General features: G+C 47.5%; 1 protein-coding gene across 1 annotated transcript in view; it reads right to left on the bottom strand.

Moving 5' to 3' along the window:
- The window catches only part of LOC119431185 (ectonucleotide pyrophosphatase/phosphodiesterase family member 3-like), a 57,361-nt gene that overhangs the window by 5,554 nt on the left and 32,569 nt on the right, over positions 1-19,238 (bottom strand). The window contains 8 exon segments of the mRNA XM_049657614.1: positions 67-274; positions 1,553-1,679; positions 3,026-3,211; positions 12,436-12,605; positions 13,895-14,058; positions 15,277-15,541; positions 17,769-17,817; positions 17,819-18,017. Coding sequence (XP_049513571.1) covers positions 67-274; positions 1,553-1,679; positions 3,026-3,211; positions 12,436-12,605; positions 13,895-14,058; positions 15,277-15,541; positions 17,769-17,817; positions 17,819-18,017 — 1,368 coding nt within the window.

Raw genomic sequence — 19,238 nt, 5'->3', positions numbered from 1 at the left:
GCTCGAATCATTGCACGGTAACCGAGAAATCCTCGCGGATATGTTTTGGCCGCGGGCGCACTGCACCTGAGCCTGTGCAGCGGCGGCCTGCGCCCGTTTCCGTCCAGGTCGAAGGCCGGCCCGGTGACCAGGTGCAGCGAGCCGTGGCGTGCCTCCCAGAGCTGCACCAGGCGCAGCAGTTCGCGCCGCACGCCCGCCGAGTGGTTGTGGTAGAAGGGCAGCGCGTTCGAGTGCAGCCACACCGCCGACTGCTCGGCGCGGGACGAGGCCAGCTCTGCAAGAAATGCGCATCATATACGTACAGCGCAGAAGTTTATTATTTAGAAACCTTACAGAAAGCCTACGGAGGTGTTTCTTTTCCGTGGAGTACGTATATTGTCTATTTATAGCCTATAATCGGCTTTATTATTACTTGCAGCACGAATAAATCAAACACGGACAGTGATACGTCTCTCTTCTTTGTCCGTGTTTGATCTGTTCGCTCTGTAAGTAATAATGCAGATGTACCGGCGCGACCAGCTAGCTACTCTACTCATATATATACATATATATATATATATATATATATATATATATATATATATATATATATATGCTAAAGGTTTGTCTTCCTCCCCAAGGACAAATGTGTAAGAAGGCGTACGGAACTGTACAGAAACCGCATGTGGTTTCTCTAACTGAAAGGTGTTGAAGTAAACCGAAATTCGATGAAAAGCCAACAGCATGTCAGAATTGGTACGTGGAAAGGCTCAGCGGTCTAAAACCCGCAGACTGTCGAAGTTTATTTTCACAAGAATGCACACTAAACATGCAGGGAGTAGCAGCTCCCTTAGGGCCGGCTTAAGCTCAATCCGCTCGGTATTCCGCACGCTTTCCGTACGCGTGCGGAAGACCGTGCGGAATGAGCGTAAGTCGGCCCTTACAGCGGGACCTAAAGAACCTAGTGAGACCTAAAGAAACGGTGGGATGGAGGTGCTTTGGCAGGACCAACTGCTTGCCTCCCGTTTTTACTCCCAATATCGAGAGTTATCGTAGCCTCACCGCCTCAGCGAACTCCCTATATGGACTACGTTCCCTTTGATTGGGCACAAGTAGAGTAAACGTGCACCAACAACTCTGGAAAATATGGAGCAAACATTCACTCCCTCAAACAGGACGGGAAGAATTACGAAAGCGGCGCTGACCGCCTCTCCAAGTGCGCCGAAGGAACACCAGATCGTACACGTTTAGAAAACAGGAACAACTTCTTTGAAGGCGTTGGAGGACGTGCGTAGTTAACCGTGGCAGTCTTTGCAGTACGCCAAAAAGTGCGAAAGTGGGTCACGTGTCCTCTGAAGTTTCATTATGCCGAAGAGAGGCACATCGGTACATTCGTATATACGTAATACACCCCGGTGCATGTAAGGTCTTAACTGCACTCTGGTGGTTTGAAACAGAAAGTTGTCGCATTTGACTGATTTATTGATTTATTGATTGATAAACCGGACTGCGGACCTCCCATTTAGACATTTGGCGCTGGCAATTATACGGTAGAAGCATAAATGTTACGTACCTGGCGGGAAGAGTGGCTCCTTGGTTAAGGACCTCATGGCCAGGGCCTCGTAATCGTGGCAGCTGAGGTCGGCACCCTTAAGCCGCGCGTCACGCTCCCAGCAGGCGTTGGCGACGGCGTGCTCGTGCTGCAGCGATGTCATATCCTATGCGTGACCCACACTCGGTGGAATGCAAGCGACGCCAGTAACGAAGTCTGGGCATATCGCCAAATCGTATACACCCTAATTTGCTCCCTACAATGTTGATCCGAGCGTGAGGCGTGCTACGTACTCAGGCCACGTGGTTCAGGAGCGAACAATTATTGCCGCCTGTTTAGTGGTGCCGTGCAGGTCTAATAACGCGAACATCCCAAATGTGCGCTTTCACGAGGCACACAGTCCACCGCGGTGACCGAGAGGCTATGAAATTCCGCCAGCACAAGGTCGCGGATTCGATCGGTGATCGTGATGGCGGATTCTGATGGGAGGCGGAATGTACAAAGCGCGTGAACTTTCGTGTGCCCGTTTAAGAACCTTAGCTGGTCAAAATTAAACCACCGCCATCTGCTATAGCGTCTATACCATGCCCTTGTGTTACCTGGCATACCTCAGCTGCAGAAAGCCACGAAAGCGCTGCTGTGGTTTTAGAAGTCAACCGGACCGACTGTCTGTGAGGCAGTGATGAACATTACAGTTCATCTGCATCTAAAGCGTACCTCAAGTGATCCTCTGTACTCCTCCTTATTATTTTCTGCATTTGCTCTCTTCCCTAGTCTAGGGTAGCCAATGAGACTTAGTTCTGGTTCATCTTGCTACTTTTTGTCCTATATTTCTTTCTTTTTGGTCGTTAAACCTCCAAACCAACATCGATCATCCCTTGGTACATCAACAATTAAACAAGACAAAACACCACGTACAGTCAATATTAAGTGCTCCGTAATGTATATGACTAACTTATAGCGATGTACCAGCAAATCATGAGGTCTGCAAGACGCCGCAAGAGGTGGCCGAACATTTGGCGTATAGTCCACAAAATTGATAATATGCGTACAATAGGCGGTGGGCATCTCCCAGTAATGGCCAATGAATGACTCGAAATATTGCGGTAGCCCCGGCCTCCAGGATTATCGATCCGGACAGGGGAGGAAGAGATGCTGACTTTATTGAGAAGCCGGTACCGCAGCCTGGTTGACGGCTTGGCTGAAGTCTCCTTCATGCTACACTGTATTTCGGACGCGAGATGATATGAAACGCACATATGCGCCGTCAATACACGAACAAATAACGGCAAATGCACATAGAAGCTTCAGGGAGTCTTGTAGCGCATTAAGTATTGTAAGCATTAAGACCTGCAGCTTTCAAGAAGATCCGAAGCGGAGTGCGGCTCTATGTACATCGCGGCCGTCCCAAAATTAATGGATTGGCCGCACGGCACACTGCCGCACCAGCCCCTCTGCCCTCTCGTTTAAGAGTCTCGACACGGGGTTGTGTACCTTTCCATCGAGCGTGAAGGCTGTCCAGAGCGGCAGCCTGAGCGCCTTGTCGAAGGCCGTCACGTAGTCCCTGTTGGCAAGCACGCAGGGTGACAGTTCCGAAACGGCCTCGGTGTCTTCCTGGGAAGGCCGTCCCCAGGGCGTGTGTCGCGCCAAGGCATCCGGTGCTGTCGAAAGGCGCACGGTCTGCGGAGGCAGTTAAGTTATAACGTTAAGTTATAACTCAAGTTAAGTTATGCGCGTTAAGTTATGACTGGAGAAACTTCTAGCTTATATCTAGATGGCGCGCTAATCATGGCGAACATAGAGTTACCGCATTTGTATACAATAACTCCAGGCAAACAATAACGGCACACATGCAAGGAAAGAACACACACATGTACTCCAAAGACTATAACAAGCGAACTGGAAGCAGGTTTTGCGTAATCGCTCAAGAAGCGAAATTGAAGCGCGCGACGCTTTCAACGCACCATCATGGTCATCTTGCAGGTGTGCTTTGCTCTTACAGAGAGCAAAGCTCACCTGCAGGATGACTGCAAGATGATTGCGAGATGATAGTGCTAATAGCGAATCTCCTATAGTCTCCGGGATGTTAGCTTCGGCATCTGCAGCGTGTTCTCCGAGAAACTCCGCGAGTTGTAGTCAACGCTATTTCGGCGTGCCAGGTGCCGCACGTGCACGCATAGCAGCATCTGCCCATCATGCACTTGACGGAGTATCGACGAACGCTCAGAGCGAGACAGCGCTGCCGACAATATACGCTGCATGTACAGAAATGCGCAGGCGACGCCACATACGTTTCCTGCCCATATGCTCGTTATGCTCTGATTATTTGCCAAGTTGCCTGGTTCAATATGTTGATCGGTCACAACACGTCTGTGCTTTCGTGGTTGGCGTAGTAAGGTGAAGGAACACCCGTGTATAGTGCGAACAAAATTCGAAGAACGGGAGCGGAGCACCTGGCTACACGTGCGCCTTGACACAACTGCGCCATCGTGCGTGCGGCCATTGGTGTTCGCCTTGCCTCGGTTTGTCGATGCATGGCGTGCTTGAAGGGGTGCAGCCCTGGGTTACTGACCGAGACCAATGTTGCTTAGCGTGTTCTTCTCTTTATCGAACATTTTTTTATAAGCATTAGATGCCTCTGATAGCACAACTCCGCCCTTTTACGATCGACTATTAAACGAAGAAGCACGTTTTGCTTAATTGCATGACAATTCGTAATGTACGCATTTAGCTATTCTAAAAAAAAAAGTCGTTCTACATAACTTTAAGTTCATTTACGGCATATCTACAACCGTGGAATTGAATTCAGGCAGCAATGCAGGCTTGCCCACCCCTAACACAAATCATCAGTTTCCAGATCCTCAAAACGAGCAGTGATATACACTCGGCGTTTGACCCCTTAGTTTCCTAAATGCGAACTGCGGAACAAAACTATAAGTTGGATAGCCTATCTTAACAGTATTCTCCGTCTCTCACATGAAAAAAGCATTAGAAGATTTCAGGACAAAGTTGACAGTATCGCAATACTTAAAGTCCCTTAGACACTCTAGAAGGTGGCACCGTATTCTAGTGCCTTCACACCTGCAGCTAGGATTCCCAACCATCTCGAATTCAGTGGGACAGTCCCGACTTAAGAGTAAACGTCCCGAGTCCCGACTTGACTCAGTCGAGACGGTCAAGTGTTCTGACTTTCTTATTTTCTATTGAATAATCACAAATAAACCAGATTTCCTTTTTATAATGTCCGACAGCTCTGTTGCACATTCTTCTTCTTTGTCGTCTGTTGCATTGAAAAAAAATGTAAAGGTAATTAAGTTTTTCTCGTGGTTCTAGTTTTGTTGTACGCCCTAACTGCTCACAGCCTTATCTGTATTGGTAGCCGTGTTAACCACATAACAATTCAGCTTTTAAATCGCTGTATGGTAGTACTAAAAAGTCGCAGTTTCGCCCGAAAGGCGAAGCATCAATTGCGATAGCAAATTAGTAGAGAGCTATACGGAGTAAGGATAGTAGTTTTATCGGCTGCATAAACTTGGACACATTCGCTCACTAACTGAATTAAAAAGCATGGTGTCAGCGCGCCCAAGCAAACATGAATAGATCACACTCGATGACCGCAGCACAACCACTGTCAAAACGCTGGCGTTAGCAAGCGCGGCAGCAGCAGCGAGCGAAGGTTCGTGCGGTCTATCGCTTCAACGGAAACTGAGCGGCCGAATGCACAGCGCATACAAAGGTAAGAGCCGTGTGAAGATCGCTTTCAAGATACGGTGCGCGCGACAGCCCGCAGGCGCGCAAAGTACAAGTACGCAGTTGGTGGCCGAGTGGAAGCCGCACCCACTCCCTCCCGCGCTGCCTTCCTGCTTTCCTCGTTTCGCGTGGGAGTCGCCAGTTCCCCTTGCGCCCGGTCGCAAGATACGCATTTGGTGCCGCTGCTAAACGTCGCCTCCCCCCCTTCCTCCATCCCCCCCCCCCCGGCCTTTCAGCACGACAGTCGGAAGACGTCCTGTTTGCTCTCCGCCGTGCGTTCGCTCTCCGTGAAACCGAGCGTCCCTCGCGCGCTTTCACTCGCACATACAGTATATACGGCGCGCGGCGACGATGTTATCGCCCTTGGACTTTATCTGAACCTCACGGCGACGGCGACGACGATTCCGATGGCAGAAATCCGCATGGAGTGTCCATATAATTGCTATAGCAATAAAAATTGTGTGCGACTTTGTTGCACGTGCAGACTGGCGCATCCTGGCACTGCCATGGTCAGTCGTCACCAGCCCTCTGTCCCCCCTCTCGTCCAGACTTTGTTCTCTTCTTCTTTCTGGGGTTTTACGTGCCAAAACCAGTTCTGATTATGAGGCAAGCCGTAGTGGAGGGCTCTGGATTAATTTTGACCACTTGGGATTCTTTAACGTGCACTACAGCGCAAACACAAGGGCGTTTTTGCATTTCGCCTCCATCGAAATGCGGCCGCCGCGGCCGGCATTCGATCCCGCGACCTCGTGCTCAGCAGCGCAACGCCTTACGCTAACTTATAGCCACCACGGCGGTTTAGACATTGTTCTCTATATAGAGAGTTGGCAATTACTCTATATACTTGCAGCACCTCACTCTTGCTCAAAAACAGCGTCCGGACTTTCGTTTCTTAAGGAGGTTTCGACGCATGCACAAGTGCCACGCGCTCCTAACCGTTTCGCGCGCTGCTATGTTCGCCAAAAAACTATCAGTGCCCAGAGGCTCGAAAATTTCCCTGCACCGCGGACTAGCGCCAAGCGAAGCCCGAAACGGCGCATCGGGCGTCGCGCTTGCACATTTATCATCATACCGACACTATCGCAAGTGCTTATTACGGCTTAATTACCGCAAGCAGATAATCACGGTGAGCGCGACGGTTAGAAGTAAAGCGCCTATAATTACAACCTACTTTGCTATGGAATTACAGTGCGCGAAACCACACGGCTTTAAATCTGGACGCCGCTAAGTCAACAACCTCCCTGGCTGCATGCTTCGAGGATTAAGCACAATTTATTGAATTATACAGAAGCTTTCCGCCTAGGTTTTCTCCTGTATACTATCCGGTACATGAAGAGGGAAGACATAAATATTCGCTATCTTTAAGTAAGCAATAAGGGAATTAAAATCTGATACGGCTTTTCTGCACTATGTCATCTAAACGACAACCGCATGGGACGCATTTCCGGCGTATATAATATACGGTCAGTGCATGGCGTTATACCCGGCGCCGGTGCCGCAGTGAAACCATGGCTAATTTCAAGTTTGACGCGCCGACGCCGGATGCATGCCGCCGTATATGCGCCGGAAATGAGTACAAATGTGGTTTTCGTATTAGTCCATACACAAAAATCCTGCGCGCAAAAGTGTGTTGTTTATATTTAGATGCACTTTAACAACATTTTTTTTTTTTTGTACGTTCGCGCCAGAAAAAAAAAAACGATTCTGTAACGTCCAAGCAGGAAGACAGAGACGGGATCACGGCGTTAGTGTGGCTAGTGCACTTATTAATACCATCGAAGAAGGCTCGGGCTCGTGCTCTGGCAGCTGTGTTAATATTAGCTGCGTCTGGCTGTTTTCTCCTGTAGGTGCCCAGAGGTAACAACGCTTAACCCAAGCCAATCCACGGCAGTGCTCGAACGCAGCAGCAACGCAGCATACGGCCTGTTCACTCGACCAGTTTTCTCTATTTCACCGCATCCGACGCCGTGGCGCTGTGACCGTACACTCGAGACCATACACTTTTTTTAGACATTACCGGAGCGTATGACAGCGTGGACCGCAACATTTGGTGGCATATTCTGGAAGGTGAAGGCTTAGGCAATGACTGTATACAGCTTTCGAGGGAGACTTACCTAGAAAATATCGTTTGCGTTGAACGGGAAATGATGAGGAGCGAGGAGAAAGTTGATATCACCAAGAGACTGAGACAGGGGTGCCCTTTATCCCCGCTGCTCTTTACTGATGTACATATGGTAAGGATTGAAAGGGCACTAGAATGAATCAATATCGGGTTTAATATCACGTACAAACAGGCGGGCACGATAGTAGAGCAGCAGCTTCCAGGTTTGTTTTATGCGGACAACATTGTGTTGCTTGCAAACAGGCAAAGTGATATGCAATGTCTGGATAATATCTGTGGACGGGAAGATGAGAATTTAGGATTGAAATTTAGCGTTGGAAAATCAGGTTTTATGGTATTAAAATTAAATTGTAGAGTTTTACGTGCCAAAACCACCATCTGATTATGAGGCACGCCGTTGACACCGTATGTTCACTGTTTTCATTGAATACCATAAAACCTCAAAAAATTAATCCGGAGGTTTTATGGTATTCAATGAAAACAGTGAGCAGACGGAAGTACAGAGGTGAGCAGCCTTGTCTAGAACGCGGGAACGGCGGCATTCCGGGGCTCTCCAGAGCCAGCCAGCGACGTCTAACGGTAGGTGCTGGACACGTTTGGGCCCAGCAACTACCGTTAGACGTCGCTGGCTGGCTCCCGGATGCCGCCGTTACCACGTTCTAGGCAAGGCTGCTCACCTCTGTACCTCGGGTAAAAGAATACAAATACCTTGGTGTATGGATAAACGAAGGCAATCGATACATAGAAACACAGGAAAAAACTATAATAACAAAGAGGAAGAGAAACGCGGCCATCATGAAACACAGAGCGCTGTAAGGAGATACAATAGGTACGAGATGCTTCGGGGTATATGGAAAGGTGGAGTGGTTCCAGGACTTACAGTTGGAAATGCGGTTTTTTGCTTGAAGTCAGGGGTACAAACAATACTCGATGGCAACCAAAGGCCAGTGGGACGCCTCGAATTTGGCGCTCAGGGGAAGACTACAAAAGAAGCTGCACAAGGTGATATGGGCTCGGAAAGTTTTGAAGTGAAGGAAGCTCAGAATAAAATTGATTTCGACGAACGACTGAGGAATATGAAAGAAAGTAAATGGGTTGCGAGAGTGTTCAGTTATATGTACAGGAAAAACATTGACTCACAGTGGAGTAAAAGAACTAGGAAGCTTAGCAGCAAGTATGCGACCGGTGTAGTAAGCAACATGGGAACAAAGGAATGTCAAACGCAAAGTCAGAGAGGCTGAGACAATCTCCTGGATGGCGGCAGTGGAAAAGAAACCTGCTATGAGTAACTATCTAAGAGGTAAAAACGAAATCAGGAAGGAAACAATTTATGATAACTCAAAGGGAAGCTCCTTACTTTTTGAATCCAGATCAGCATGCCTTAGAACACGTAGTTATAAAGCGAGGTACACCAAGAAAGAAGAAGCATGTGTGCTTGCTGCGCTAGAGCTATGGAAACGATGGAACATGTTTTAGTTGAATGTGAAGATATCTGTCCAGCAGTCGGTTTAGGATCATCTGGACTCCTTGAATCCGTTGGGCTCAGGAATAGCAGGGGTTGAAAGTATATAAACATATGTCCGCTTAGTAAATGACGATTCGAGGTTTGGTGGCTGAGAAGTAGGGAGACCACAAACAACGGAGGTGTACAAAAATAAAGTTCCCGATAGTGGCTCAGAAGCTATGAGGCAGAAAACTTTTTGTGTGTTCTTTATATATATAAGGATCGATAGGACATTAGGCAAAATAAGAACAAGAGCTTGGTGGCGCAACCCACCACCCTGTTTCAAAGGGGACGCTCATAGCATCCATCTATCAGAGAACTCACCCTGCGGGGTGCCTTTGCGCATAGGGCTGCAGCGCAATTCCGGGTGCTTATTTGTGGCTACTATAAAGGATATTAGTTTAGCCGATTGGTGAGAACCATTGCATAACATGTGATTGTATACAAGATGTTGAATGGCGTGTTAGAAAGCGCTCGATATGAAACTGGCCGAACTCAAGGTGCAATTATCATGGCGAGGTACTTTTGTTAGATATCATGAAATTCTCACTTCATCAAGATGGGTCCAGGAGGGGTATTCTGTAAGAGTCCACCTAGTGGACTTCGGCTGTCGCGATTGGCTCCCGCAGGACGAGCGAGAAGGAGCCAGCCAGTCTCCTTCTCGCTCGCGCTGCTAGAGCCAATCTGAAACAGCCGAAGTGGGCGGTCCGCTAGATGGACGCTTACAGAATGCCACCCCAGGTCAGTTCAGATACTGCTGTCTGCGCTCTGGTAAGTTTCCTTCATTTTCGGTGTAGACTAAAAAAAATTTAGACATCTGTGTGTAACACAAGCCAGATCATATTTTTACTGCGATAAATGTTCGCAAGCACAGTACAATGTTGGCGGTACAGTTAGAGTTTCATACAGGTTCGGTCAGCCTTAAACTAGTAGGTGTCTTTCCTGTCGTTCAAGTTCGCCAGTTTTTTTATGTTTACCAGCAATGCTCGTATACGAACTTATCTAAAATACAATCTGCCATTTCGCCGTGGCGGCTGTCCCAATCGTCGACCTAACACATATAAGCAGGCGAGACAGGATAATAAAATAGGGCGTAAATTTAACCTTGGAGCAGTAATCTGACAGCTCGTTCCCGTAGCTGCAGCTCCTTATGGGCTGCGCGATTAGAATTTACTGAGCTCTTGCATGTGAAGCTGGTCCAGACACAGGGGCGTGCGTCCATCTCTTTTGCAACTACCTTCGACTTGTGCAGACTCGTTCAGATATTACAAGCTATGAACCCGGCTAGGTGCGCGCAGTTAAGAATTACTTGGAAACTGGCAAAACGATATTCCAGAATTGTTACCATGCACAGACTCGGTACAGGACAACTTTCCTTCTTTTTCTTTCTTTTTCTTTCCTTCTTTCTTTCGTTCGTTCTTTTTCTTTCTTTTCTTTAGGGGGGGGGGGGGGGGGATGTCGACGAGCGCAGACACACGGCCGTAATTTCATGATGAAGCAACTCTACTTCCATGGCGCATGTGCGGAGACTTCCGGTATCGCTATAAAAATGTCCGCTAAATTTATCGGGTGACTAACAAAGCGGCAAGGAGAAAGTGACAGCTGAAATATTAGCGTCGCAGTTTTCCCGTATAACATGCACAAGAAATCTGGTGCTCGTAAAATGCATATTTAAACACTTTAAAAGCAAACTATTATTATTATTATTATTATTATTATTATTATTATTATTATTATTATTATTATTATTATTATTATTATTATTATTATTATTATTATTATTATTATTATTATTATTATTATTATTATTATTATTATTATTAGAACGCATATTTTTACGGGTAGAGGTACATTTACAAGTTATTCACAGAGTATAGAAAAATATTCAAGATGGCGATAGTCTACCCTCACAATGACCAGCGTCATCGTTGTCCTATAGCTCGCAGTACCATGAAAATAGTATATACAGAATCGACAGAGAAAATAGATAAGGGTAGGCTGGCAGCTGACACCGAAAGGAGGGAATGGAAACGTAGAAGGGAACTTTAATAGCGCATCTAAAGCGTAACCACATTGTTTAGTCGGCAAAGTAATAAGCTATATAGAGAGGGACCCGAAGTTTCACATGAGCATAGGCATGTGTCTGATACCACGCTATCCGAAAATTTCTCGGATCTGCACAAACTATTAGCACGCTGCACATTCCAGACACGAAATAGCCTGTTCTAGCATATTCTTTATTGTACTTTAGCTTTTTACCGAGACTCTCAACGTCTTAAGTTAATCACTAAGATTGCCCCTTCATAGCATGTATTTTATTTTCGTCGAACATATCACTGTACACCCTATGTATCATTGTCATATTTTTATTCCATATATAAAAAACGCACTCTACACCGAACGTGTTAGGCCACTATATAGCTGTGTCATATATACCCTTTGACATTGACCATAGCATAGCACAGACTACATCATACAATTTCTTGGCGCTCACTGGCCATCCCTGGCCCTCGCGCCATCATCATCATCATCACCACTTAAATCGTCGCTAAAATCGAGGCGTAGACAGTGAGGTGCCCCTTGAGCGCATCTCACGCTCTTGAGCGCTTGAGCGCAAGGGAGCCTATACAGTAACTCTATAGCGTCGATCCAGAGACTTTAGCGACGATCACACCACGGTGACATCTAGCGAGCGCGGCGGTACTCAGGCTTGGGCCTCCGAGCTCACCGGTGCAGAGCAACGCGCCGTGACAGATATTTTGGAAGTCACGTCTTTCGCGCCGTCGACCCAGATTCAATTGATGCCCAGGAAATAGCTTTGTAGCGCACGGTTGATATCATGCGTGTATCCAAGCTGCTACGTTGCAAAGACAAAAGAATACGGGCGACGCGACATATATAAACAGCTACAAATAGTTTCACCCGTAACGCGTATTATTGACGTGATAGCCGGCGAAATATCAGGCGCAGTAAACCTCATGCTTTTTTGCGCGGTGTTTGTTGGAGGGAACATTCCCAGGGTACGAGCTAACAACCTCATTTCGATAAATTAAATTGTGCATCCTGCGCTTGTGTGTAGTTCAAATCCTGCGCTAATGCAGCTACACTAACGTGAAACCTGGGATAGTGCGGCGCAGTGATTCGCCGGTGTTTCCCTTGTGTTTTCCTTGTGTTTATCTTGTTTTACCCTGTCTTTATCTTGTGTTTAGCAATCCATCATCCATTTTGACACCTGTGCTACGGCACAACTGCTGGGAAACCACCACGCACATGGAGCCAAAGTATTTGCTGATGATGGTTAGAAGCGATTTTAACGAATTTCGGTTAATTAATGCGCTTAATGATTGATTATTCCTGTCTTTAAATTATTCTGAACCATATTAGTTTATTTTGAACCGGTTTTGATCACTTCTTCACTTGTTTTGACCCTGTTTTGAGCATTACAGATCACACGCGACGGACGCCAACGACAGCCCGGGAAGTGCTTAGCACTTAAAAGCTCTATATACTGTAATAGCAGGCACCCACGTCTCTGCACATGCATCCGTCGTCCTTGTTCCCTTCGTTGCTGCCGTCGATGTCGCAGATGCCGGGCGTCCTCAGCGGCGGCTCCGCCTTAAGGGGCATGGGTTTGCGCAGCAGGTAGTGCAGCACGCCGTGGGTGCCGTTGTTAGGCTCGGGTTGAATGCGCAGCAGCTCTGCGTGCATCCATGTAACAAGCAATGCGTCTCGCAGCGTATCACGTCCCCTAAGCGGGAGGTTGTTCCGCCCATCTTTTACACTCTTTAGAATTAACGAAAGATTTGTGGAGCAAAGTAAGTGGCAGCATAGGTCCGCTGGCCTCCCATCCTGGACGCTGGCGTCCTATCCTGTCCCTCTTGTGTTTCCTGTCACTTACTTTGTGCCACAAATCGTTCGTTAAAAGTATGCCCCACATTATACTCTGCTAAAACACCCTTTAGAGTGTATTTTATTACACCTTGGCATAGACGTACCTTACGATATACATTTAATTAAGTTTAAGGATTACTGTTACATTTCTATTGCGATAACAATTATACGCACAATCGAGCACGTCCCAAAGCTGCAGCTGAGCTTTAAGGGAGGCAGTATTATGTGGCTGTTTAGGTTAATTTTATTCTCTTGGAGTTCTTCATTTAGCATTAAAATCTCAGTATATGGACGCGCCCACTGTAATGAATCTTCTTCAAATGGGAATTGAACCGGCAACGTCGTACTTTATGCTTGCTGCAAGAACGTGGTGAAACGCCAGAGCGATACACTGGCTGCACAACAGGTGTATATTTTTATCACAGCGAAGCTGTATACGTTGGTCGGAAAATTTCGTGGCGTAAACACAAAACGCCAGGTTAACAACTGAAGGCAAACGGTATATCTATCTTTGCAATCAGGCGTACAGCATATATATATATATATATATATATACTTAGTGACGTCACCACGCTTTCATATATAAAAGGGAGACCGTCTAGCACCTCATTCAGTTCATTCTAAGACTGCCATGGGTAGACTACGGAAATTAAAGACACTAGAAGAACAGCGTGAATACAATGCTCGACCATGTGTGGTGTTTGATACAGCTTCGCTGGACATTCACGTTCGCAGGGCGGGATGGCGACCACTTTTTTTTTTTAATCTGAGTCTTACTATCGGATTGTTTAATTGGGGTTGAAAACTACGCTTCCCGTGTTTTACTCCCAGCTCAGTGTATCAGTGAGTGACGTTCTTAAGCTGAGCACGAAGTCAAAGGTTCGATTCCCAACCGCATTCCCATGGTGGCGATATGCAAGAACGCTCTTTCTAAGTGCCCGTTTAAGGTTTAAGGTTCCCGAACATTCAGCTGCGATGTCGTTGCGTTGCCTGTCAAACCCTCATCAGTAAATAAATGAGATAATCGGGGGCTTGCCTTTTGTTGCCGACGGTTCATAAAGCACCAAGTGCAAGGAGTGAAATCTTGTGCACTCACCTGCCATCAGTTCGTAGAGCTCGATGTTCCTGAACGGCCTGGCGGTGACGTTCTGCAAGAAGGCCGGACCGTGCGCCACGAACAATGACTGCATACCGGGCGCCATGTTGTCGTAACCGTGGGAGCCGCCGTTGCACAGCGCTGGGTTCTTGTCCGCTTCGCGGCTGCACGAGGCGTACAGAGCTCAGAACACTGCGGAATAAGTGTCGGACGTCTTTACAGGCTGTGGGGAATGGTTGCACCGGGGTAAGAAGCCTAGGAAATGCCGGCCACCATCTAGACGGATCTGCCTATTTGTAAATGCGGCGTTGTAATTCTTAATGCATTATTGGCACGGCGTACCAGTTACATTGTCACGTAAGAACGCGGTGATGACGTAGCCGCATGCAACTGATGACAGCGGCAAGCAAGAATAGACGTAATCCGTCATCTGAACGAGCGTCCAATGCTCGTCTGAGGCATAGGCCGCAAGAACTAATTCACTTACTCTAATACGGCCAGGCTTCATGCAGCGTCACAGTGGCAAAGGGACAACACGAGAACACGTAAAGAATGAGCACTCCGGCCAAAACAGCATTTACTGCAAGCCATTGTTATTGCCGAACACAGGTAGAGGTGGGCTGTTAGCGACCCGGGATGTTTCTTGGATTTTGCGGTGACCAGGAAAAGCAGTCGCAACAATAATCAGCAGGGACGCACCTCGCTGCCCGCGAGCGGAAGGAAAAAAAGAGCGCGGGAGAGAATAAAAATACAAGGTCCCATAACTAGAACAATGACATATGGCGCAAGGTGGCTTATCGATGGCCTTCGATCCTGCCCCGATTCAAGGGCCGTATTATCAATCTGTCAGTTCTAAAGATACAAATTTCTGTGCGCACTGTCGATTGGCTAATCCAGTGGAAGCGGACGTGGCGTAACAAATGACGCATCTCTCACCTGCACCATTTTCACGTCGCACAGTTCTTGGCTGCATTGCGCTTTACGTTACGTCACGCTTTTGAGGAAAGTATGCCCGAGTTGATCGATCGAGACTACAGCCCCAGTTGTGAACCAATCGATCGGAAATGCGACCTCGGATGCTGTATTCTCTATCGATAACTTCCGAGCTTGCTTACATTCTTGATCGTCGTAGCCTCCAGCGCAACGCCTCCCTGGAGCGACGAAAATGCTACCAATGGACTCCGAAACTATGCAACGTGAAAATAGCGTTGATGGAAAAGGTATCACCATACCTTTCTTCATTTCTGCGCCCGACGGCTCGGCCAGTCAATAAGTTTTGGCCAAGGAGAAAGAATGCTTTTGGCACAGTGCCGTACTACCCACCCGTCCTACTACCCACCCGTCCCGTAAGCGCTACTACCCACCCATCCCGCGGGCCTTACTTGAGCACGAGATAGCCGGAGTCCATGTCGAGCACGATGGGCTCTATGCGCCGGTGGTCCGAGTAGTGGTACCGCTTGGGCAGCCTCTCCTTGGCATAGGCCAGCAAGTGGCTGTCGCGGCAACGCAACGCTTCCACGAGCGGTGCAACGTCTTCGGGCTGCTTGGGCCGCAGCCGGGCTGTCGGACCCACCAGCGAGTACACCGAGCCCGGGTCGATGAAGTGTTCCAGGGCTATGACCTGGTCGCAGCTGGTGCTCGCCATTCCTACACAGAGTGAATGCACCGCTAGCTGTTACGGAGGTAAACTTTTCTCTAGAGGGCAGTCATTTGCACAGGCGCTGTAGCAAGGCCAAATGACACAGAGGGGGAGAGAATGTCAACCAGACGGGCACGTCCGGTTTGCTACCCTGCGGTGTGAGAAGAGAGTAAAGTGGCGGGGAGAGAGGGAAGGAAAACGGAGAACACGTATACCGTGCGCACATACGGAGCTGCACATCACGTCTACAAGCAGTCACCGAGATTACAGTTCCAGTCACGGCAGTGAGGTCACGAACCGCAATTTCAATCCTTAATTACCGCAAACCTTGACCAGACTAACTTTCGTTGAATCCTTGGCAATACTGTCACTCTTCAGTCGACGGAAGCGTTAAAGCGGCCATGGCAGCTTTAACTATGACTATTGTCTATGACTATTTAGCTGCGTGAGCACTACAGTGCTTACGCAGCGAAATAGTCATTAATTTATTATTACTCAGAGAGAAAAAAAAAGATAGAGGAATAATAAACGTCTTTAACACCACCCGCCATGGTTGCTCAGTGGCTATGGTGTTGGGCTGCTGAGCACGAGGTCGCGGGATGAAATCCCGGCCTCGGCGGCCGCATTTCGATGGAGGCGATATGCGAAAACACCCGTGTACTTAGATTTAGGTGCACGTTAAAGAACCCCAGGTGGTCCAAATTTCCGGAGTCCCCCACTACGGCGTGCCTCATAATCAGATCGTGGTTTTGGCACGTAAAACCCCATAATTAATTTTTTTTCTTTAACACCTAATCCGGCCCCTTTTGGCTCCAGGACAACAACTGAAATGCCAGTTTTCTGTGTACTGAACGACAATAAATAAATTCCTTAAATCATTCCCAGGTTTGAGAGCCTTTCAAACCCACTCCTCCCACTCTTTGAATGATGTCTTGACAGGCTCAGTGAAGACTGATTAAATATATGTTTCCGTTTTTCTCTACATTAGACGGCTGTGGTTCTAAAGCGCAAATAATTTATACGCCATGAAGAAGCATTAATTAATGGCCAATCCATCTCAAGACCGTCTGTTCAAACAAATATAGATTCTGGTCACCTGCGTTGCTGGCGCACAAAACAACGGAAGTAATACAGTGGTTACATCTACTTTGTTGTAGCGCAGGTAGAACGACATGGATATACAGAAAAGCACATTAGACAGACACACAGCGCTGTCTGTTTTGTCTAAAGTGCCTCTCTATGGTCCTTGTCGTTCTGCCTGCGCTACAACAAAGTAGAAGGTGTCACCCCAATAGAGCTATATTAGCTGCCTTCAGCGGTTACACAACTGGCAGACAGCCACCACTGCTGTCTGTCAAATGGTCAGTGGACGCTTTCAAGCCCATGTCCGAGGCTTTGTGTCCACTGCCCCCAACATCATTGTCGTCTGATGGTCGCGTTGCTTGTGTATATTCTCTTTATTTTTTTCGTCCTAATAAGAAGCTTCTCTCTATCTGCCACTTTCGGACGTTAAATCCCGCTAATCAATCAAAAATTAATTCTCTCTTCTTACAACCTTGGTCCATTCATACTGCGTATTAGAATATAGCAAACCATATGCGTGTTTGCTTAAAGGAGTACTGACATGACATTTTGAACTTGTCATGACAAAATTTAAACCCTATAAAACCTAGACAAATGTCCTGCCAAGTGTCAGAGCGCCCTAAATAATTTGATAGAGTACTTGTTTCTATGACATCAGTTCCGGTACTACATAGATACGTCATGACGTCATGATACATTGGCTCCTTCCGTTAGTGCATAATCACTACGGCTGCGACAATTCAGTGCAGTCCCGACCCCCCCCCCCCCCCCCCCCAACCTTAGACTTCTTCCTCCTCCAAAAAAAAAAAAAAAAAGCTGCAGAAAGAACACCCAAAACATTTTTGTTTATTTTTTTTACGGGCAACGTCGTCACACCCAGCTGTATTGCTATGCGACGTCAGCTAATTATTATTTGTCATGACGTCACGATACTGTCGATGAGGTCCGGCATTTCGAGACCCATTTTTTAGTATCAAATCAAGATACATAACCCAAGTGTTTCCCAACCTTTACACGTGCGAAGTGTCATCATTTTATGTGTGAGAAGCGTGTGATAGATTTTCTACGAAGATCTATAGAGCTTCAAAAGTATGCGTCACTCCTCCGTTAACATCGCTGGCTTTCTCTGCGCGGTGCTATATCTGTACTCGCCATGGTCGGAGACGACGAGCAGGTTGACGCATCCGAGCAGGCGCCTCTCCTTGCAGGCCAGCCACCAGCCTGTCGAGCATGATCTCGACCAGCTCGAGCGCCTCGTCCACGCCGGCCGAGTGGGGGCCGTGGGTGTGACCCGCGCTGTCCGGCTCGTTCACGTACAGCGTCAGCAGCGACGGACGCCGATCGGCCGGAAGGTCGAGCCACGCGAGCAGCACTTCCACGCGCGTCTGCCACGGGATCATCCTGCAGCCAACGAGCAGCGGGTCCGCCAAACGGCGCTGAACGTCATTCCACCCAAAAAAGGGTAATGGACCGTCTACAGTATACGTCATATATTGACGTCGTGTAGGCCTTTTTGCATTCCTATATGGACTTGTCCTTATGGCTACAGATTATACCTGCGGACAAACGTGATTAATGAACCTCGGTTTATTTGCCTCCACAAATTTCGCAGAAAGTCAATAGTATTTAGTTAACAGAAACTGCAAGCCTATATAAGTTCAAAGGAAATTTAAAAGCAATCGACGCTAGCGCCGTATAGGGTCTAAATACGTATTTCGAAGGTGGCTAGCGGCTGCTGGCACTGTTCGATGTATTCGTATGGCCACCGAGAAAGGCGTTTGCGTTCTCAGAGGTCATGACGTACAAGGTGCGAGTTTTGCTTCCTTACTTGCGTGAACCAAAACATATCATCATCTTTCTTTTTATAACCACCACATTAATAGGTAATTTGCATTTTAAAAATGTAAGAACTTCAACCAGACAAGGTTTCACGCGAGTTTCTTAAAATACTACTCCGAGGGAAATCTGGTACCGCCGTGTAGACGAGATTCTTAAATGTGCTGCGGCACCATTTGAATGCAGAGATATATAAAAGGTGCGACTTGTCTCAAACGTGGCCTCGCCTATGTCATAGCCATGACCACACAATTACAGCTTTCTTGGAATTTAAGTCTCCATGACAAGTCTTGGTGATCCAGTAATACATGTTGCATTTATGATTGCTTAGTCATTATAAAAAGTAAACAAGCGTAAACGTACGTGCAACTGAAAAGAATTGAATGTTTTATGCAGAAGGCTTCAAGTATTACAGAACGCGAGTCACATGTAGGCCTCACTTCTCGTGTCACCTGACACACATTATTGCCATCGCCAAAACGCGTCATGTATTTTGCAGCCGTGTCCCCTCTCGTGCTTTCCTCTGGACACGCAGCGCCATCTAGAGCAGCCGCCGCCAAGTCCGCCCGTGGCGCATGTCCGAATATGTATAACGCGGGTTTCATTCCACCAGCACCACATGCATATTGAAGGATTTTCTTTTTTGTCATTGAAGAGAGGCACATATCCAGTGGCCCATTCGCAAACGGTTGTGAAATAGGCTAATTGAAGAGCGGCACCTAGGCTGGCGTGAAAAAGGTTGGATACAGACAAACACACACACCGCAAACTGGGTGAAGTTCTCAA

The sequence above is a fragment of the Dermacentor silvarum genome, chromosome 10 (genome assembly GCF_013339745.2).
Source record: "Dermacentor silvarum isolate Dsil-2018 chromosome 10, BIME_Dsil_1.4, whole genome shotgun sequence".
Classification (NCBI taxonomy): domain Eukaryota; kingdom Metazoa; phylum Arthropoda; class Arachnida; order Ixodida; family Ixodidae; genus Dermacentor; species Dermacentor silvarum.
This window is presented reverse-complemented; position numbering and strand designations above follow the sequence as displayed.